This window comes from Lissotriton helveticus, chromosome 2_2 (genome assembly GCF_964261635.1).
Source record: "Lissotriton helveticus chromosome 2_2, aLisHel1.1, whole genome shotgun sequence".
Taxonomy (NCBI): domain Eukaryota; kingdom Metazoa; phylum Chordata; class Amphibia; order Caudata; family Salamandridae; genus Lissotriton; species Lissotriton helveticus.
The window spans coordinates 255522459-255544769 of NC_136060.1; the positions used below are offsets into that span (position 1 = coordinate 255522459).

The window sequence follows — 22311 nt, forward strand, 5'->3', positions numbered from 1 at the left end:
ATTCATAACACTTTTTCATCCCAACAATATTACACTCAGGCCAGAGGTTGAAGTCCAGATTTCTCGAGACCTTAAGGGTTGGCACATGAGGTATGTACAGGCACCACTTTGGTACAAGAAGGTCGGGGAGGTGGCAAGCCTGTGTCCTTCTTGGCTGATAAAAGGGATGGTGTGACTGATACAGATGTTGTGAGGTTCCATAGCAGCTGGGCTGGACTTACTGTGGCTCCTTGGTTGCCTGTCAGTAGAAACCTCCCTATGCTGGTCCTACAAGTAAGACTGGCTTTCACTTTGTTTTCGTGGAGCGGGTCCTTCCTCCTAGCAGGTGCAGTCTAGCTTTTCACAGGCAAGTAAGAATGTCCTCTCTCCACTGGTCTGGTAACGAAGCAGATCCAAATGCTTTGCCATTCAAGCCCAGGCAGGAGGGAGAGTGGCAGTTAAGCCGCGGTTCTGCTTATGAATCTTCAGAGGCTTCTCTCCCGAGGCTGATACTGAGTACCTCCTCACTGCAAGTTGAATCTTTGAATAAAGGTCTGGATGAACAGTCCAATACTTTTTATTCAAACATATTTTTATTGTCATTTAGATTATCAGCAGCGTTACATATGCATTCTGTTGGTTTTGCTTGGCACATTACAAAAGAAGACAATAATATACATAGAAATTCATGTTTTTCATACAAAACCTATGTCGGCACTTCTCTCATTTGAAGTTTTTAACACATCACATTGTCTCTTGGTGTCGACTTTCTATATGTCCAGTGTAACAGCCAGGCATTCTACAACTTATGTTTGTGTATGATTACCTTCAAATATTTCAATCATCCCAATATTTGAGGATGTCCACAGGAGTGGTTTCTGTTTTTTGTTTACTATATAAACGATTAACCAAATAACTAACAACAGAAAGAGGCTTGCAAGGGGGTAGTGGCTGCTACAATTACAGCTTTCTGTCAGCAAAATTTGATTACAAGGGGCCAGGGTGCTCAGGGTTACTTCCATGCTTCGCTGTTACATTAATGTTTAATTCCCCACACCTGTACCTGTCTTTTAATACATGTGAGGAGAGGGGTTTTGCCAATAGTAATGGGTTTTAGTCTGCTTCCTTTCATCCTTGCCCTACTTTCCTCCCACATGTCCCGAGGTTCTTAGCTTTGTGCCTACTGCCCTCCTAAAGAGTGGTCCTATACACCTTTTATTCATTGAGTCGCGCCTTCGTCCCCACCTTGTAGATTATTCTCCCTTGCAATCCCATCACCCTCCTCCCGGGTCTGTGTCGGGTGCCCCCAGTTGTACAACACTGCCCTCCATTGCTCTGCTAGGGGTTAACGCTTTAGAGTTCGGGACTCGTCCTGGACCAAAACTCTACCCTCTGCCCCTGCCCAATGAGTGACATCCCGTCTCCAGAGTCCCACTGAAGGCCCATTGAAGGACTTCCAGGATATGGCTTTCCTCCTTGTAGCTAATATCAAGGCAAGGCCTATTAATCTGTTGCCCACTTTTCTTCTAGGTTGTCTGGGAAAGAGTCCTAACAAGCAAACTTCTATTGTAGCCTCAAGTGGACGCCCCACAGCTGTGGTTATCAGTAGTAAGACCGCATCCCAGAATGGGAGCAGTCCGGCACAGACCCAGATCATAGATGTAAAATCTAGATCATTATGATTGCATCTAGGGCATGCCCTTGGTCCCCCACCCCACCTCCCAATATGTCACCTGGATCCGATGTGGGGTCACGTATGTCATGTGCACATAATTGAACTGAATGTATTTCAGTCTGGTATTACAGGAGATCCCTTTATGCGAGGACAGAGTTCTGCGCTTTTCGAATCAGTTAGTTCCCTACTCAGGACATTCTCCCAACATCTCAGCTGTTTCTGTCGGGGAGTGAGGGATGCTCCCAGCAGTGATGTATAAAACCATTTCACTTGATGGCCGGGTGTACCTCATGTGAGTAATGAGTATAATACTGCATGTGTCTCCGATTCGTCCTGGCCCCTTCCCCACAATGACCCTCCATAAGAGGGCTTCATATTGTAAAAACTGCTCCGGTGGAAGGCTGTGTCCTTCAACGAGAGCCTCAAATGGTGTTAAGGCCTTCTCCTGGTAGCAGTCCCCCACTGTCTCCAGCCATGCCGCTAATTGATCCGTGGTAAATACTGTCTAGGTGTTACCATGAGGTAGGCCGCTCAATTGTAGTGTCGGTGTATAATAGGGTGTCTTAGCTGTTTTAGCCATGGATCGTTTCCAACAATGCAAGGCAGTGGTGTAGTACTGATCTAAAATTGACAGTAATGGTCGGAGCAAGTATTTTAGCCAATAATGGGGAGGGGTGTGTTTCTGTCGCCATCGTGTAAGTCCTCTCTGGGTTCACCCCTTCCAACCATTGTGCTAGCCATTGCATCTGTATATTTAAAGCAACAGGGGAACCCAATATAGGTGAACAGGGACCTTGGGTATCAGTAAGTTACAAAGACCGTAGTCCCTGAAAGGAAAATGCACAAAAGAGAGAATACATTTAGACTCTAAATTATTACTATATTAATGCTGTCAAGCCGGACAGTGAAAATTGAATGATTTGAACAGGGACCCTGGGCAGCCAGGAAGTAGAATTCAAAATTTAGCACCTCCAATCCGCCCTCTATCATGGGGCGTTGCGACATTGTTAACTAGACCCTTTGTTGTCCCTACACCCCCAGACTAAATCTCTCAGCAGGGAATCCAGTTGTCTAAACCATCCTGTCAGTAAAGATATCAGGAGGTTGATAAAAAAGTATAATAAGCATGGTAGCATGACCATTTTTGGCAGGGAAATCCTGGCCAAAAGGGGCAAGAGCAGTGAGCACCAAAATGGGACACACGCCTTGAGGGATCGGAGAGCTCTATCTCAATTTCCTTCCTTGAGATCTTCCAGAGAATGGAACATATGTATCCACAAGTATTTAAAGGTATTAGGTGTCCAGTGAAGATCTGCTGGTAGACCTTGGGTGCGTGGCTGGACTCCAGCCACGGGAAACAGATAGGTCTTGTCTTTGTTGACCCGTAGGCCCGTCAGAAGCTCAAATTGCCGTACGAGGGCCAGCGCTGTATCGGAGCCCCCCCCTGCATCTTCCAGATATATCCGGATATCATCCGCATATAGAGATATTAAGCGGTTTCGCCCATCTAACCTTAATCCTAGCCCTTCACCCCTCTGTCTTTACAATGCTGCCAGAGGTTCAATAGCCAGAGCAAATATAAGAGGGGATGGGGACAAACCTGCCTTGTACCCAGAAAAATATTATATTGGGCAGATTCCGTTTTTCCAGTCCTAACCCACACAGTAGGACAGTCATACAGCATTTTCACCCATTTAAGCCAGCCTTCTCCAAAGCCCATGCGCACCATCACCGCGAACAAAAACTCCCATCCAATAGAATTGAAGGCTTTTTCTAGGTCAGTAGACCAGATAGATGCATGCGGTAAGGGCTCGCAACTTGAGGTGATATAGTCAGAGTACAGTCTGTGCAAATTAAATGAGGTGTTCCGGGACGGGATAAATCAGTTTTAGTCTGTGAATTACAGTGGTCATATAGGGCAATAAGCGCAGTGCAGGGACCTTGCAAGAATCTTAAAATCCATGTTCAGCATGGAAAGCTGCCTTTAGGTCCTGAATCGGGCACCCAGAGTTGTGGTCTTAGGGAGCGGGATCACAAGTGCATCCTGCATAGGTGAAGGGAGGTGGCCGAGCTTCAGGGATTCAGCATATAAGGTCACCAGATGGGGTGCCAATCTAGAGGCATACATGGCATAGAATTCCCCACGGAGTTCGTCCGGTCCCGGTGTCTTGCCTGTGGCCATGCTCTTGATAGCCCCTGTAGCTCCTGCAATGTCACTGGGCCTCTCAATACCTCTTGTGCTTGTCCATCCAATACCTGAAGCTGTAAGGAGGGCAAGAAATCCCCCACAACCTCTGGCTCAGCTGGTAATGGAGAAGTATATAGAACCTCACAATAAGCCCGGGATAAGGAATTTATCTCCACGGGGTCATGAACAGAAGCCCTAGTTTGGTCCGGATGTGAGTAATCTGGGCCCCACAAATTTTGGCTATGTTCAGCCAGACTAAGAAGCAGTCGGGGTTTCCCTCCTCTTCCTTCACTTTAGTAAGATACGCCATATAATCATGGCATCTCAACCGTTCCAGCGTCTCGTTATATAGAGCTTGCACTTCTCTTTTGGTTGTCAGGGAGACAGCAGCCGCCCCTAAGGTGTTATCTGGTCTGTGTAATTTGCCCTCCAAATCCTCCAGTTCCCCATGTAACTCTCTCTCTACTCCTATTGAGTGCCCCAAGCAATAGCCCCGAACTACTACCTTAAACGCATCCCACTCCACCAGCCCTGTCGAAGCTGTGTTCGCTTTTGTCTGAAAGTAGGTGTCCTTAACAGCGCCAACGGATTCCCAGAAAGGGGCATCATCTAGCATGGAGGGGCTGAGTTTCCACAAGGGGATAGGGGGATGGGTTCCCAGTTGTTGGTGGATCATTAGTAATGGACTATGATCCGAGAGTGCGCGTCCAAGATACTCGGTATGCGTGATTGAACTACTAAGATCAGAAGAGCATAGGAAAACATCAAGCCATGTATGTATATGATGCAAGGAGAAGTCAAAGGAGTAGTCCCTATCATCTGCGTGCTGTGTTCTCCAAATATCAGATAGTCCCCAATGGTTCCACTAATCCCGGAATCCCGCCACAGTGCAGTGGGCCTGGGCTCCAAGTAAGGGTGGGGAATGAGCGATCTAAAATCCCCTCCCAGTATCATCGACTCAATGGTCAAGGTGGCCATGTGGTTGGCCATATGGGTCGAAAGGTCATGGAGGATAGTCACCTGATCTTGATTGGGGGCATAGATACTACTGAGAGTTATCTCTGTCATATAGTTTCCCACTAACCAACACAAATCTACACTCTTGATCTATCAGTGTGTGCTGGCTTGAAGAAACCCCGGCCCGCACCCAGATTAACATCCCCCGGGCATATGCAGAGTAAGAGGTCACGAAAATCTGCCCCCTCCACCTTCTGCAAAGACTCTCCACTTCCCCCTGCTGGAGATGGCTCTTGCAGCAGGGCAATTTGTATAGCTCAGTGTTTCAAAATTCTGTGTACGTTGTGCCTCTTCACCATCAAACCCATCCCCCTTATGTTTCATGTCAAAGTTTCAATGCACTATGTGCGGATGCCAGTACTTACAGTGACACCCTTGCTAAAATGATAAACCAAACCATGGTAAAAACACCCACTAACAACAACTCCCTATTCCAGAGCAGTCTGACAACTGCCATCCACCCAAACTGTGGGTAAAACCTCTATCTCGGTGAAAGGAACCACACCCTTTCAGGGGTTGATCCTAGTGGGGGGGGAGCTGGGCTCTGGAAGCAGCAATCTCTCATTCAGCCTGTGCTGGCCCAGCCCGATCCAAGGCGTTGACAAACCACGGCACAAAGTTCTCAAAGCATCTCTTAGCACGGGGGGAGAGACTAACGTGATTGCGCAGTATCTATTGTCATATGATGTTGTCTGCTGTCCCTGGGGTCACTGTTGGAAGAATGATAATGTTGCTGCGGGAGGAGTCTGAATCTGTGCCCCCTGTCCCCTTCCTCGAGTTAGGGCCAGCTTCTGATGCAGCTTCAGCTGATGGCATAATCTCAGCCACGGCCACTCAGTTTGTGATGGGCTCTACTTCTTTGGAGGGCTTTTCTAGAGCTCCTTTTTGTTTTCTTCTGTGTTCCTGCGCTCCCCCAATAACTCTGCTATAGGGAGTGGTCTCCCAGACTTATAGGCCTCCAGCCATTCCCATGCCATCTTGGGGTCCTCGCAAAAATGCGTCTTTCCATCCAACACTATGCGCAGGCAGGCATGGAACATCAAGGAGTAATGTACGCCTTCCTCCAATAGGGCCTTCTTGCCCTCCAGAAAGGATGTTTGACGCCGCTGTGTTTTTCAATAGTGAATTCAGGGAAAACAGAAACATTAAAATTGTCTACGACAAATAGGCACTCAGTCCTGGCCTTTCAGACAGCACGTACCTGTAGTGCAGACGCCTGGACACAACCGGCCGAGGGGGCGCCCCGGAGTCGGCGGGCGCGCCGGCACCCGATAAGCCCTCTCAAGGGTAGAATGAAGACAACCCATTCGTTGCGACGACTGAGCTTAGCCATGTTTTCGGGAAGGCCACCATATCTCATTCTTCTGTCCTTTCGGGCAGGTCCACCACTCTGATGTTATTTCTCTGGTTGCAGCTTTCTGCATTCTCAGCCTTATGTTCCAAAGTGTGAACCCTGTCGGTGAGCTCAGCAACCTGGAGAGTTAGTGTCTGCTGAGCAGGGGGAAGGTCTGCAGTCGAGGACTCTGCTGTTTTGACCCTCTACATAATTTGCTGCTGCTCCGCCCGTAGCAGACCCAACCCCACTGACACTGTGCTAATGTCTTGATGGAAGTGTCGCTATAGTTTCCGTGATAGCTTCTAGTATTTTAGTTAACTGCAGTTGTCCTAGGTCTACCCCGGGCGGTTGATCAGTTTTCCCATGGCTTGGATCTGCTGTGCCGCGGTCTTTGTCCGGTGTTTCCCCCGCCGCCTTTGCTTTGACTTTGCCCATCTTAACCACAGGGTCAGGCTAGTTGGGGCATGCGAGGGGGAAGGTGTGCAAGTAGTGCTAGAGACACTCCTGCAGGTCTGAATCTTTACAATACTGTGGGGCAAGCGATCCCCCGGCCCTCGACCTGGGTCAAAGTCTTTGCCTTTGCAGATGCCTTCTCATGAAGAGGCGGCGTCAGGAGGCAACCCCTACAGGGCCCTTGGGCAGGGCAAGAAACATTCTCCTGGGTCTCAACAATGGTAATGTCTCTGTTCCGGGTTCGCCAATCCTCCGTTAAATTCTATTATCTCTCGAGAATGAGTTTCCAACAGTATGTATGGATGGGATATTATCTTTACCTGAAGGGATGCCACTTTATGTGCATGTGTGAACTGTTTGACTGAGCTATTGTTATTCTTATGACATGAAAATTCATTCCAACACACATTTTTTATGAATTGCTAAATAAATATGTTCTTCTTTGCTTCCTTGTGTAGGCTGATACATGGAATTGGAAGGTCTGGGGACATTGCTGCAGTCCAGCCAAAGGCTGCAGGGTCCAGCCTTTTGAACAAAATAACAAATTCCATAATGTTGGACATAATAAAAATATCGGGTATGTCTTAAAGTAAATAATATAGAGTTTTTTTATTATTCTTTATCATTATTTATTTACAGCATCTGTTTACACAGTAAGTGTGGCTAAGTGTTGAACAATTAGTCTAATTTGTATATCGTTTTCCTTTTTTAATTTTAGCGGAGGTCCGTATTAGCACGACTCAGGACAAGCTTTTGCATTAGTATAATCAATGTGGGGCATGGGTGAAGAGGGCATATGGTGCTTAACAGTTTTCCTCTACGTTCAAAGTTGTTGTCATGCTGTAGCCTTGAGTTGCAAGCATGAAATGCCAGTCCTCTTTGTGCAGCCTGAGTTACTTTCTGTGCTTCGCTATAATTAAAGTTGTTCCTTCTGATTGGGTCTGTAGATATGTTTATCCTGAAGTAGTGGCTTTCTTTTGCAAGAGCAGTCATTCACTAACAAGTAAAACACTGCCTGCTTGCAAAAACTTTAAGTGTATGAATAGTAGTAAATATTATAATTATAGTAGCAAAACATGATATTTATTCTCACATGAGATTGATCAAGAATTTTTATGCAAACTTGTATTCTAATGGATACTCTCGTGTAATTAGGTTTGTGATGTAGTCTGTGCTTGGGGTTCTCTTTGACTCAAGTTGCCTGTTATGTAAGAAAGCCTGTTGACTCTCATGCGTATTCTCGATTTAAAATATATTTTTGTGGCAAATGTCAGTGTGGTGCTTGAATCATCACTGTGGGTGACGTACATAACCAGAACATAAAAATAAAGAGCAACCCTTGACCCTGTGACAAGGCAGGTCGCTCCCTCTGCCACTGCGCAGACCCCCTTGTGCGTCGCCGCTGCCCCCCTGTGACCTGCTGCCCTGCAGTCAGGTCAGCGCTCGCTTCAGTGACTGTGTTGTCTGTCTACCCCCCTTCTTTATTATGTATCCCGTGGTTGCACTCGTCTTGAGTGACTGTTGTCTGTGCCTTGACTGCCCCCTTATTTCTTTTGTACCCCGTGTTGCTCTCGTTTTATTTATTTAATTTGAAAGTTTTATATAGCGCGGACAAGATCTTTGCAGATATCAGAGCGCTTTACACAGAAGGGGTACATGAGGGAGCATAGTCAAACAAGTAAGTCGGAGGAGCATACAGTACAAATAAGTGAGGGCAAAGCCAATCATGTGAATCAATAATACAAGTGATACAAATAAGCAACGGGGTCAAACAAGTAGTACAGATCGGTGCATATTCTTTAAGGAGACCGAATTAATAGTTCAGGTGTATTTTGCCATGAGGATAGCTTTTACTTCTTTCTTAAAGAGTGTAATGGAAGAGATGAGCCTAGTTTCGGGAGGGAGTGAGTTCCAGATTCTGGGTGCCATTCCTGAGAAGGAGCGTTTATAGGTTTTTTCCTTCCGGAATCTACGAGGTTTCAGCAGAAGATTGTTTGTGCCTCTAGTGTTTCTAGCGCCGCCAGAGATTGTCAACTTCTGAGTGAGGTAGCCGGGAGAGTTCAGGTGTACCGCCTTGTGAGTCATGCAGGCGATTTTCAGATGTATTCTGGCTTCATAAGGCAGCCAGTTCAGGGATTTCAAGTCAGGGGAAATATGAGAGTGCTTTTTTGACCCAGTGATGAGCCTCGCTGCAGCGTTTAGAGAAGCTCTTAGGGGTGCGGTAGTAGTTAGAGGGAGTCCGCAGAGGGCGACGCTGCCATATTCTATTCGAGGGATGACTAGTGCTTGTACTGCGGTTTGGAAGTCATTGGCTGGGAGGAAAGGTTTAAGTTTCCTCAGGGTATTGATTTGGAAATTCGCTCCCTTAGTTGCCTTGCTGATGAGTTGCTGCATGTTGAGATTGGTGTCAAGGGTTATGCCTAAAGATTTTGCTGAGTCCACGATGGTGGGTTGGACATTGAGTGCCGTTAGGTGTTTGAGCCAAATTTGAGTGGTGGAGATCTTCGCTGGAGGTGAGATCAGAAGGAACTCTGTTTTCAGAGCATTGAGTTTGAGATGAGTTCGTTGGTCTGATTCTTGTCCCCCCTTGTTTCTTTCATTACCCCCTCTCTGTGCCGCCGCTCCCATCCCCCCCTGCACCCTCTTGCCTTCGTGTCCCTTTCCCGCCGCTCGCTCCCCGTGGCCCCCCCCCTCGCTCCCCATTGACCGCACCGCTCCCGCCTCCCAGCTGCTCCTCCCTCCCTCTCCCACTCTTATGGATGCTGTGCGGTGACCAGAGGAGCAACCCTTGACCCTGTGACAAGGCAGGTCGCTCCCTCTGCCACTGTGCAGACCCCCTTGTGCGTCGCCGCTGCCCCCCTGTGACCTGCTGCCCTGAAGTCAGGTCAGTGCTCGCTTCAGTGACTGTGTTGTCTGTCTACCCCCTTCTTTATTTTGTATCCCGTGGTTGCACTTGTCTTGAGTGACTGTTGTCTGTGCCTTGACTGCCCCCTTATTTCTTCTGTACCCCGTGTTGCTCTCGTTGAGTTCGTTGGACTGATTCTTGTCCCCCTTGTTTCTTTCATTACCCCCTCTGTGCCGCCGTTCCCACCCCCCCCGCACTCACTTGCCTTCGTGTCCCTTTCCCACCGCTCGCTCCCCGCGGCCCCGCCCCCTCGCTCCCCGTTGGCCTCCCTGCTCCCGCCTCCCAGCTGCTCCTCCCTCCCTCTCCCACTCTTATGGAGGCTGCGCAGCGCCCGCGCCGCTGGCGCGTCAAAGGCAAGCCCGCCTGCGCCCGTCCACGCCGGACCCGCGCCCAGCGCCAGGACCCCTGGCCCCCGACGATGCCAGCCAACATGACGGACTTACAACGCCGCCACCCTCAACGCACTTAAACCCGACCGGAACCCCGCCTGCTATCGAGCCACCCCGAAACGCACCCACGGACCCTTCACCTGCCAAGCCTGCAAGTTCACCTGCCTCCGGACCTGCACCGCACCCAAAAGGCCAGGCACCAGCAACAACCACCTCAAGTGCATCCTGCTCAACACCCGCTCCGTCCACAGACACGCCGTCGAACTCTGGAACCTGCTCGACACAACATCACCAGACGTCGCCTTCCTCACGGAACCCTGGATGAACGCCTCCTCAGCGCCCGACATCGCCATAGCCATCCCGGACGGATACAAGATCACCTGGAGGGACCGTGTCAACCAGACCGGAGGAGGCATCGCCATCGTCCACAGCAACACCATCCGCATCACGACAAACTACGACGACACCTTTACCGCCGCCGAGCACCTCCACTTCCAGATACACACCGACCCCAAGACCACCCTCAGAGGCACCCTCATCTACAGACCCCCAGGACCACGCACACAATTCAGCGAAGACATCGCAGACTTCATCAGCCCGCATGCCCTCCCCTCCGCTGACTACATCCTCCTAGGGGACCTCAACTTCCACCTGGAGAACAACAAGGACTGCAACACCACCTGGATAACCTCGCCAACCTCGGACTCAAGCAACTGGTGGACACCCCCACCCACTACGCCGGCCACACGCTTGACCCCGTCTTCTCCTCCAGCAAGCACATCTCCTTCAGCCACTCCACCGGACCTAATTGGACGGATCACAGCTGCGTCCACTTCAGCTTCAGAAGAACCACGACCCACCACCACCCGCAACAGGTTCCTCGCAGAAGCTGGAGCAAGATCACCGCCGACCAGCTCACCGCCGACCAGCTCACCACCTCCCTCAGCCAGAACCCCCCCGCCAGCGCAACGGACCCCAACGAAGCAGCCCACACCTTCACACAGTGGCTCACCAACTGCGCCGACGACCTCGCACCACTGAAGAACCCTCCCAGCAGACCCGGCAGCAAGAAAGCCTCCTGGTTCACCGACGAACTCAAAACATCCAAGAAAAACTGCTGCACCCTTAAAAAAGCCTGGCGCCACGACCAGAACACAGAAAACATGACTGCCCTCAAGAACGCCACCCGCAAACACCACCAGCTGATCCGCGCCACCAAAAGGACAACATTCAAAGAACGACTGGACAACAACACCCACAACATCAAGGAAGTCTTCAGCATCGTCAAAGACTTCTCCAACCCCAACGCCGAAAACAACGACATCACACCCTCGCAAGACCTCTGCGACTCACTCTCCACCTTCTTCCACCGCAAGATCGCCGACATACACAACAGCTTCGGTGCACAGACCACGCACCCAACCACCGAACCAACGCCCCCCACCACCACCCTCTGCAACTGGACCCCGGTCAGCACCGAAAACACCACCCGCACGATGAACACCATCCACTCCGGATCACCAACCGACCCCTGCCCCACCACGTCTTCAACAAGGCCCACTCCATCATCGCACCCCAACTCCGGGACATCATCAACCTCTCCTTCAACACCGCCACCTTCCCGGAGAGCTGGAAGCATGCCGAACTCACCGTCCTCCTGAAGAAACCAACAGCGGACCCCACCGACCTCAAGAACTTCCGCCCCATCTCGCTCCTCCCCTTTCCTGCCAAAGTCATCGAGAAGACCGTCAACAAACAGCTCGCCGCCTTCCTCGAGACAAACGGATCCCTCGACCCTTCTCAGTCCGGCTTCCGAGCCAACCACAGCACCGAGACCGCCCTCATCGCAGCCACCGACGACATCAGGTCCCTGCTCGACAACGGGGAAACAGCGGCCCTCATCCTCCTGGACCTCTCTGCAGCATTCGAAACTGTCTGCCACCGCACCCTAGTACAGCGCCTCAGCAACATCGGAATCCAAGAGAAGGCACTGGAGTGGATCATCTCGTTCCTCGCCGGAGGAACCCAGAGAGTCCGCCCCCCCCGTTCAGATCCAAGGCCACCGAAGTCATATGCGGCGTACCACAAGGATCCTCACTCAGCCCCACCCTCTTCACCGTCTACATGAGCCCCCTCGCAGCCATCGCACGCCAACACAACCTTAACATCATCTGCCTACGCCGACGACACCCAGCTGATCCTCTCCCTCACCAACGACCCCGCCACCGCCAGAGCCAGCCTACACGAAGGGATGAAAGACGTCGCCGAGTGGATGAAGAACAGCCGCCTGAAACTGAACTTGGACAAAACGGAAGTCCTCATCCTGGGATCATCACCCTCCGCCTGGGACGACTCCTGGTGGCCCCCTGCCCTGGGCACCACCCCCAAGCCAACGGACCACGCATGAAACCTGGGCTTCATCCTGGACTCCTCCCTCTCGATGAACAGACAAGTCAACGCCGTATCGTCATCGTGCTTCAACACCCTGCGCATGCTCCGTAAGACCTTCAGATGGATCCCCACCGAAACCAGGAAGACAGTCACCCAGGCACTCGTCACCAGCCGACTGGACTACGGGAACACCCTCTACGCGGGAACCACTGTCAAACTACAGAAAAGACTCCAGCGCATACAGAACGCCTCCGCATGACTCATCCTGGACATCCCTCGCCGCAGCCACATCTCTACCCACCTGAGACCTGCACTGGCTCCCCGTCAACAAGAGGATCCCCTTCAGACTCCTCACCCACGCACACAAGGCTCTTCACGACATGGACCCGAAGTACCTCAACAGCCGCCTCACTTTCTACACACCCACCCGCCAGCTACGATCGGCCAGCCTCGCCCTCGCCGCCGTGCCACGCATTCGCAGAGCCACCGCTGGAGGAAGATCCTTCTCCTACCTGGCGGCCAAGACCTGGAACTCCCTCCCCATCCACCTACGGCTGACCCAGGACCACCTCTCCTTCAGGAAACAACTCAAGACCTGGCTTTTCGAGCAGTAACGAACCCCTCCCCCCAGCGCCTTGAGACCCTACTGGGTTAGTAGCGCGCTATACAAATAGTGTTGATTGATTGATTGAGAATGTATGTTTTTATTTATGATGTTTTGTTTATAGCTGAAACCTATTACTTCGCAGACACTTCAAAGTGTTAGGAGATTGAATATGTTTAAAACGCATTTCAGACCAGTGGATGATTGGAAAGCTCAGACCACTTTCTTGAAAGCATTATCCAAGGTTTTAGGTCTTGGAGAGGAGCTGTTGTGGAGGCAAGATGGCCGCTGACCGGCCGTAGCAAGAAGTCGCAGCACTCTCCTCCCCTCCTTTGTTCTAAATGAGGATGTAATGATGCTGGTTACCTCTCTTCTCCTAAATCGACTTTTTGACTGGGTAGTGAAGCACAAACTGCTGCGGTACTGAGCTCGGAAGGTGACTCCACCCGTGATGTATGTAGCCCGCAGTTTTGGTCAAGCACTGAGGTCAGTCTGTCCCTGGACTAGTGCGTATCGTAGAATGGCGCTAAGATTAGCCAAACAGAAGGAGCTCAAGGAGATTAAGGATGCAGCGGCAGCAGCTACTGGGGTGATGGCTGTGCGAGGTACCGGGCAATCTCGAAGAGTGGTCGCTAAGAAACCGGATGATGCCGAGGACACTTGTGCCGGCAATGCCAGCGGCGCTATCAATGGCGGTGCTAATGGCATTAATACTGGCGTGATACGGAAAGTCAGTAAGGCTGGACATGATAGTTTTAATAAATCTAACGAAAACAACTTGCGTCGGCCTACCCTGAAGGAGTCTTTTCCTGCGATTCTGGTGGCACCATTGAGAGTTTCTTATGCAGAGAACGCCGCAAATCCTGTAACCCTCTTGCGGACGGACACAGTGTTGCAGGCTCAAGCTGGACTTTCGGACAGACGCGATGAGCCGAGCGAAGAGATCACCGATGAAGCAGGCAGGCTTCGAACACAGTTTGCACAGATTTCCGAGCAGGAAGTAGAAGGCACTGGACTTAGTGATGTGGAAAATACGAATAGCATGATTGAAAATGCTTTGGCCCCTGAGTTTGATGTAGACTGGTAGACTAAAGGGAATATAAACAGTCCAGATAGTCTCAAGCTTAGCAGTCAGTCAGTAATCCACCCCTATAGAGAAGGTGACTCCAGGGTTGGCAATCGCGAAGCAGAGGCAGGCGCCTAGCCATCCAAAAGCAGTCACTGGCTCACCAGAAGGGGATTGTTTTTATTCCCTTAACAATGATACTGGCTTTTCTCTGTCGAGTGAGGGTAGTCTATCTGAGGACTCTGATTCAGCGGAAGACTCATCAGTACAAAGGGCACCCTCTGTTCATAGGGAAGCTCAGCATAAAAATAGATCTAAATCAAAATCCAAGTCAACAGGGAGTCATCTCCACTAGGAAGCTGCTAGAAAGCTTCTATGGGACTACTCAGCTACATCTCAGTTATATCAGGAAGACTGTGTAAAAGGGGCATAATAACTCTGGTAGCTCACCACAGACTCCCTCAATGGATCTTCTTTATACCACATTTAAATAGATGCAGGGAGAAGCCAGGTCAGAGAGCCGGAAAAGCAAAACAGGCAACAAAGAAAATACAGGGCTCACTCAGAAAGATGCATAAATTGTATGATTATATGGTGGACGGAGTTACTCAGGTGGAGGAGAGAATTGGAAGATTAGAGGGCGATGTCAGTAAGTGGCAGACATTTAAAGAGACACAGGAGAAAGTGGTGGAGGAAATCCAATGGAAGGTCGAGGATTTTGAGAACCGCCTGCGGCGGAATAATATCAGACTGCTGGGGGTGGCTGAAGGGATTGAAGGACAGGAGGTTATGGCTTTTGTCATCTGCCTTCTGAAGGGGGCCTTCCCTGAGCTTTCTTCCTGGAATTGGGAAAAGGAGGTGCAGCGAGCACATCGTTTCCCTCTGAACCAGAGGAAAGGGTACGTGGTGGCTCAATCTGATAGACCTAGGGGCGATACTGGTGTACGTCGGCAACTACCTTGTAAGGCAGGAAATTATGGATAAGGCAAGGCCAGATGCTAGGCGGACATTTGAAGGTACTTTATTTTTCACCTACCCAGACTTTTGTCACGCCACAGTGGAAAGGAGAAGGTGGCTAAGACAGTTGATTCCTCCTTTTCAGGGACTGGGCTGTGAGGCCTACTTACTGTATCCAGCACGGCTCAAAGTAATAGTTAAGGGGCATGTTCTAATTTTTTCCCCGGAAATTAAGGCCCAAATATATTTGGCACAGCTAAAGGAGCAGAAGGGAGGGTAATGGAGGGGTCCCGCCTTGTTGTGTGCTGTTGGTAATGAGAATCATGAGCCTGGCAGGGGAATTAAGGAGGTTAAGGGGGCACAAAGAGTGGGCACAAAGGGAGGGGTGGAGTTGCGACTTAGCAACGGGTATAAAAGGTCATTGCTGACCTATTTGCCTGTAAGGGGGAGGAAGGGGTTACAGGGGTGGGTTCTGAGGGGGATGAGGGGGGGGGGGTTCGGAGAGAAGTTCGAAAGGGGGCACAGGACACAGCACGACACCGGAGATTTATGGGTGGACACATGAGGTGTAGCAAAGTAACCAAGAATAAGGAAAGAGGGAACTCGGAGATGGAGACGTGGAATCTAGGTATTGATTTAGAGGTTAACTGGTTGGGGCTTTTGATTGAGGTGTTTTAATGAGTATTCAAATTGCTTCAGTTAATGTATGTGGTCTGAATGACCAGGTCAAGAGACAATGGGTTTCAGCAATTATAAGAACGATGCCATTGGATTTCTTATATTTGCTAGAGACACACATAAAGGGTACAAAGGGGCATTTAATGGAGCATTGGGGTTTCAGTTGGTTGCATACACTAAGCAGGGGGATAAAACCAGAGGCGTTGCGATATTCTCCAGGAGAAACAATGTTATAATCAAGAGAAAGATGGAAGATCAGTGGGGCAGATGGGTTCTGGCGGAATGTGTGATAAATGGCGAAACGATCACCTTGTGCTCAGTCTACGGATCTACTGAGGACGACCCGGATATATTTGAATTTTTAGATCTAGAGTTAGCCTCTTGGCCCACACCTGTTAGCCTGGGGGGGGGGGGGGATTTTAATATAAACGGGGTGGGGGGTTGTGGACAGAAGCAGGGGACCGATATGTGGGTCGCAAGAAAAGGAAGTTTCGAGCAATTTTTTTGTCTGGCTCGGAATAATTCTTTAACAGATGTGTGGGCAAGCCTGAAACCTAATGATCTTGGCAGCACTTACTATTCTGCCCCCCACAAAGTTTGTGTTAGGCTTGATTATTGTTTTACCTCAAACTCCCTGTTATCAAGATCCCAGATTGAGAAACTCCTACGCATTATTTCCGATCACAACCTGATAGTTTTAACAGTGGAAATTGCAAGGGTGGCTAGGCGCGAGCGCGTATGGACCTTTGAGAGAGGGCTACTGAAAGATCTAAGTTACGTCCAACATATGAAGTAATGGATTGTAGGGTATAGGGATATTAACAGAGGTAGTACCTCTTCAGGGGTAACTTGGGATGCTTTTAAAGCGGGTGTGTGAGGGGAGACGCCAAGCTTTAGCCTACATAGACAGAAACAGGAGGTATTAAGATCTAAAAAATGTGTCCATGGCGGTCACGCATGCAGAGGAGGAATTGAATGCAGCAATTATATCGGGGGCACCTCTGGATCAGGCTCTGCTTAAAGTTACATGGGCAAAAGGCTGAAGCAGAGGAGATTATAGCTAACAAAATAGCTGCTACTTTTCCGGCTAAAAAGGAGCAATGTTATGAGCTAAGCAAGCGCATTGGGCATACACTAGCGGTACGCACGAGGCAGAAAGCGGCTATAGGGGAAGTTAAGGGGATTTCGGATGGAAAGGGTGGGATAGTTAACGACCCAGATGGGATTCCAGAGGCTTTTAGGCAATTTTACGCTACTCTCTATGATGAAGAACAGCCGAAAGACCTCCTGGAAATCCAAGGGTAACTTAGGGACATCTTGGCATCATCACTCACCGAGGGAGATAGGGAGGCACTGGAAGCATCTTTGGCGGCCGAAGAGATCATAGCGGCTATGAATAGCCTCCCCTCGGGAAAAGCTGCGGGCCCCAATCAGATTACCATCACATTTTATAATGTTTTTCAGGAGGAAATCTGCTCCTACTTAATTGAAACAGTACAGCAGGCCCATGCGAGAATTTCCGTTCCAAGTTCCTGGGCTGGTGCTGATATAGTAGTCATCTTAAAAAACGGTAAACCATCTATAGAACGAGGGTCTTGTAGACCAATAACTTTAATGAATTCTGATGCAAAAATCTTCTCCAAGGTCATGGCTCTTAGGCTTTGTAAGGTCATAGGTAAGTTGGTTAGTCCCACTCAGCATGGTTTTATTCCTGGGAGAGTTACTACGCAGCATGTTCGCAGGGTTATTACTCTCTTCGATGCCGCTGAAGTCTCAGGAGAACCCATGGCGGTCATGTTATTGGACGCCGAAAAGGCATTTGATCGGGTCTCCTGGGACTACCTTTGGATAGCTTTGAGGTGGTGTGGTATTGGGGCGGGATTCATTTACGCAATTCAAGCTTTGTACAAAACTCCTACAGCCCGTCTTAAAGTTAATAGAGGTTATACGGCGCCCCTACAAATCAAGCGCGGCACACGTCAGGGCTGCCCATGTTCGTCGTTACTATTTGCGATATATAACGACCCATTAATTCGTAGGTTGGCAGCAAATTGCGGGATTCCCCAAATAAAGATCCATGGCTTAGAATATAACACCTTAGTGTATGCAGATGACATCGCTCTAATGGGCCTAAGACTCAGATAATCAAGAATGAGGGGGCCATGGGCAATGACGTACGGGTTGTCGACTCCGCTGTCTATCTAGGGATTAACATCTCGGCGGATTTGGGTAAGACTGTGGACAGAAACATCGACCCAATAATACTGAAAGCTAAAAAAGACCTGGATAGAATGCATAATCTCCATTTCTCCCTAGTGGGGCGTTGTAATGTAGTAAAAATTATCTTATTGCCTAAGGTTCTCTATCTTTTTAGGGCTATTCCACTTGAATTTGAGGCCAAATGGTTTACGGCACTGGAGCATTTAGTCAATAGATTTATTTGGGCTCACTGGAAGACCAGGAGGGCATCACGCTTCATGTCTACCTAGGGCAAGGGGAGGATGGCCGTACCCGACTTTAAAATGTATTATTGGGCGGCAGCCTTTCAGTATATGTTCAGTCTGTTAGGGGGGGATGCGTCTGACCCGCAGGTCAAGTCAGGATCTATAGATATGTATTCTATATTCATTGGCAGGGAGGCGGAGAACTGCTTTTTAAAATACACTGACCCTAGTTATTTTAAAAGAACCAGCCTTGATGGCTGCTTATAAGGTGTCGGCGTCATTTCGGAAAAAACTGGTCTTGGTAGGCTGAATGCTTACACTCCGTTATGTATAAATCCAACCCTTCTGGCAGAAATTTTTGCAGACTCAGTAATGGTAGAATGGGGACGGCGTGGAGTACGGAGGTTGGGTGATCTATTCGGCTCGGACGTAATGCGCCAGTTCTCAGATTTACAGCTTACTTATGGTATTAGCAAAAGGAATTTTTTCAAGTATCTGCAAATTCGGAGCTTCTTAGGAAAGACATAGGGCGGACCTTCTGGCTTCAGTAAAAACAAAATAATGGATTTTATTAAGGGGGGTGTAGATTGTACCATTTGAAGGTTCTATGCCGAGCTATCTGCGTTGAAAAATGACGATCTTGGAAAATACGGAAACAAGTGAGCAGATAAACTTGGAATAGATCAAGACTGTTTTCTAGATTCATTAGAACTACGTCAGACTGTTTTACGTTCTGCAGGGCTTCAAGCCCAGCAGTATAAAACAATCTACTCCTTTAATTACACGCCTGCAAGGACAGCACAATGGGGGGGGTGCCACCGGCATTACATGTCCACGGTGTGATAGTACGGATGCTGAAATAGAACATATGTTTGCATCCTGTCCCCACCTACAGGGTTTGCAGAGTGCTATAGAATCCTTCTTTAATAGAACTCTAGGGATTAAGATCTCTTACACCATCCATAATAATACTAAGGATAAATAGTGAAGATAAGCAATGTCCGCCACATTACTTTCTATTTATGGCTATGTCGGTTCTTCGTATCTGTATTGCATCGGCATGGTTGGATAAAGTATCACTAGCCTTTCAACAATGGCTTGCCAGGTTGCTCTCCGCCTATAACCTTGAGAAGGGAATCTATGCGAGGAAGGGCAAAAGGGGAAGGGTACTTGGGAAGCCTATATGGGAACTCATTTACAGGTGGAAGGAGAAGCAGTAATGATTCATATTTGTCTTAATTTTTACATATTGGGGATTTAGTCCCATTTCTGTATAATTAATATGTTTGTTGAGTTTATAGGTGGAAATTCTGCAGTTTTTTCCTTTGGTGTTTAGGTATAATTTCTCTGTTTTCCTCCTGCTATTATGATATCATGTATATATCTCAGATCATTATATTTACTTTGTTACACTGCTGTGCTTGGAAAAATTAAAAGTTTAATAAAATACTTAAAAAAAATTACAAAAAGGAGAGGAGCTGTTGTTGAATGGGGGTCTGTCCTGGAAAGGAAATGGGGAAAGGTTCAGTCATGTTATTTCACTTGAGTGTTGAAGATGTTTTTAAAGAGTTAGGTCTGTGTCTTAAACCAAGGATGGTTACGTTGATCCTTTAAACATTAGCCTGTTCAGAAGGTGGGGGCCCAGGACTTGGAGGGATCTTTCTCTGTGATCCATTTGTCTGGATTCAGGTTGACAGTGATTGGTTCTCTTTTTTTAATCCCCTCTGAATTTTGTCTTGTAGTACAGTAGTAACCAGATCATTTGAGTAATACAATTATATTTTCATAAGTTCACATGCTAGAACTAATGGCGTAAAGTTCCTTGGGCTAACCCCACCCACTTTGGGTATTTTCAAGATGATGTAATTCTTTTGCCTCCCTTAACTTGGGGGCTGAGGACTGGGGATGTTTGTGGGGTGTGCACTGTGGTGATACTAGTGTCTTCTCACTTCTAACACTAAAATGCAGTTTGAAGCTGCCACTGAATCCACAATAAACCCAGAGACAAACGTCTAGTAGGAGTTTTTCTTCCCCTTCAAATGTGCCACAATGGTATTAAATAAACCTAGAAAAAGAACACTGATTGGATAAATAGAGTTCCTCATCAACCAGGCAGTAGATCCGCAAGAATTGTATTGGCATCCTCTTCCCCTTTCAAGTGTGCCTCAAGCGTTATAAGTGACGTGTCAAGCAGTAGAGCTAAAAAGAATGCCCATAGCACCCTTTCTGCATATTTAAGCCAGGCTATTTGTTAAAAACTGTAGTTTCTGGTTGGTAGAGTATGCACCCTGTCGAAGCAGGAATGACAATTCTTAATCAGGGTAAGTAAGTTATACACTAAGAATAACCTGTGTTCAAGTTCTTGCTAGATAGGCAAGAGCAGTTAGGTTGAACTCCAGAGGCAATATGTAAAGTATTTGTACACACACACACACACCGTAACACAATGAAAACACCACTGGGGCTGTGTGTAGTGCTGTGTGTGGCTCTCTGTGGGTGTGTGGGTGGGTGCAAATGCAAAAGGTCTCCCATTTGCGAGAGACTTTAAGCTATTGACATTATAAATGACAATGCCATTTATTTATCTGTTTTCAAAACCAACACATAAATAAAAAAAAAATCATTTACAATGCCAATAGCTCTAACTTTGGCAAAGGCGAGACCGTTGCATTGTAAATGCTTGTCACTATTGCAAGGCTATCTGTCCTTATAGGCCAGAATGGGCAGTTTGATTATAACATCTTATAATCCTAAACTGACCCAGGGACAAGGTAGAAATTTGAGTTTAGTATGCCTGAACTCAGAAGGTTAAAATGCATCTTTTGGTGAAGGATATTTTTACATTTTGTGTTTGAAAATACCACTTTTAGAAAGTAAGGGCCATATGTAGGTAGCTTAATACCGGTCGGTAACGGCCGAAAATCTGTAAATTTGCCTTTACCGACCGGTATTTAGCATTTTCTAATGTAGGTGGCTGGATTTAAGGATTCAGTAATTTACCGATTCGGTAACATGAGGAATCGGTAAATTACCGAATCCTTAAAATACCAAATCGGTAAATTACCGAATCCTTAAATCCTATGTAAGGAGCACTCCAGCGAGTGCATTTTTTATTTAAGGATTCGATATTTACCATCAACTACAAGTTGGTGGTAAATATCGAAAACCTTTAAAAAAGCAATTTTGTGCTTTTTAAAAGTGCCATGTACTCATCTGGATCAAGAAGACTGCCAAGAAGAAGAGCTAGAGAAGCTGTGAGGAGGAACTACCACTTTGCTGTGTGCTCTGCTGGGCTGACCTGAAGTGGCTGATTCTGTCTTGGGCAGTGAAAAGCCTGGACTGGACTTTCTGCAACCTATTTTGTGAGTCTCTCCAAGGGCTTGAAGTTGAGCTTTCCCTCTGTTCACAAAGTCTCAGGAACAGCAAAGACTTCAAGCTCTTCTGCCCGCAGAACTGCAGACTGTGTGTTTTGTGCTGTATCAGAGGAAAGGCAACTCACCGACGTCTACGACGACGCTGCAGACTCCGTCTCCTGAAGGCACCGCCGCAACGCCGCACCACAACCTTAGTCTCACCAACAACGCCTGTCGACGCCGCCACCGAGCCATTGCTTGCAACGCGACCTGTGGGCACTGCCTCGCTTCACGCGAAAGCTTTGGCACCGCAGAGAGCAAGGCCACAGCGCAATCTTGCTCTCACCGACGATGCCTGTTGACGCCGCCACCGAGCCGCATCTTGCACCGTGACCTGTGGGCACCTCACTCCGCACCGCCTTGCTTCACGAGAACGCCTTGGCCTCCCTGACGCCGCCGCTCCATGCCAAAATCAACATCACTGCTTGCACCATGGTTCGAGGGCACCGCTCTCAAGACACACGAAGCACCACCCTCATCCCGCACTGCAGCCTTGGCCCACTGACGCCGGCACCATCGACACCCACTCGTCAGCTGACGACATCGCTTCAGCAACGACAACGACGCTGCTTGCACCGTGACCTGCTAGCACTGTGACGAGCACCGCATTCATCTCACACTGCAACCCTGGTCTCACCAACAACGCCATCCGATGCCGCCACCGAGCCACTGCTCGCACCGTGACCTGGGGGCACTGCACACTGCACCGTTGCTCTTCGCACCGCAGCACTCGACGCCTGTCGATGCCAGCGCTCCGAATTCCATCTGAGAGGAGCTCGACCTGCAACACGAGTGCCTCTGAGGGCCTCATTTCTC

The 22311-nt window shown here is 48.7% G+C and overlaps 1 protein-coding gene across 2 annotated transcripts in view; it reads left to right on the forward strand.

Moving 5' to 3' along the window:
- The window catches only part of SEPSECS (Sep (O-phosphoserine) tRNA:Sec (selenocysteine) tRNA synthase), a 339266-nt gene that overhangs the window by 82390 nt on the left and 234565 nt on the right, over positions 1-22311 (forward strand). For both annotated transcript variants that reach the window (XM_078678380.1, XM_078678381.1), the window contains one exon: positions 7107-7225. In XM_078678380.1, the coding sequence (XP_078534506.1) occupies positions 7107-7225 (119 nt within the window). The remainder of the gene's footprint in view (positions 1-7106; positions 7226-22311) is intronic.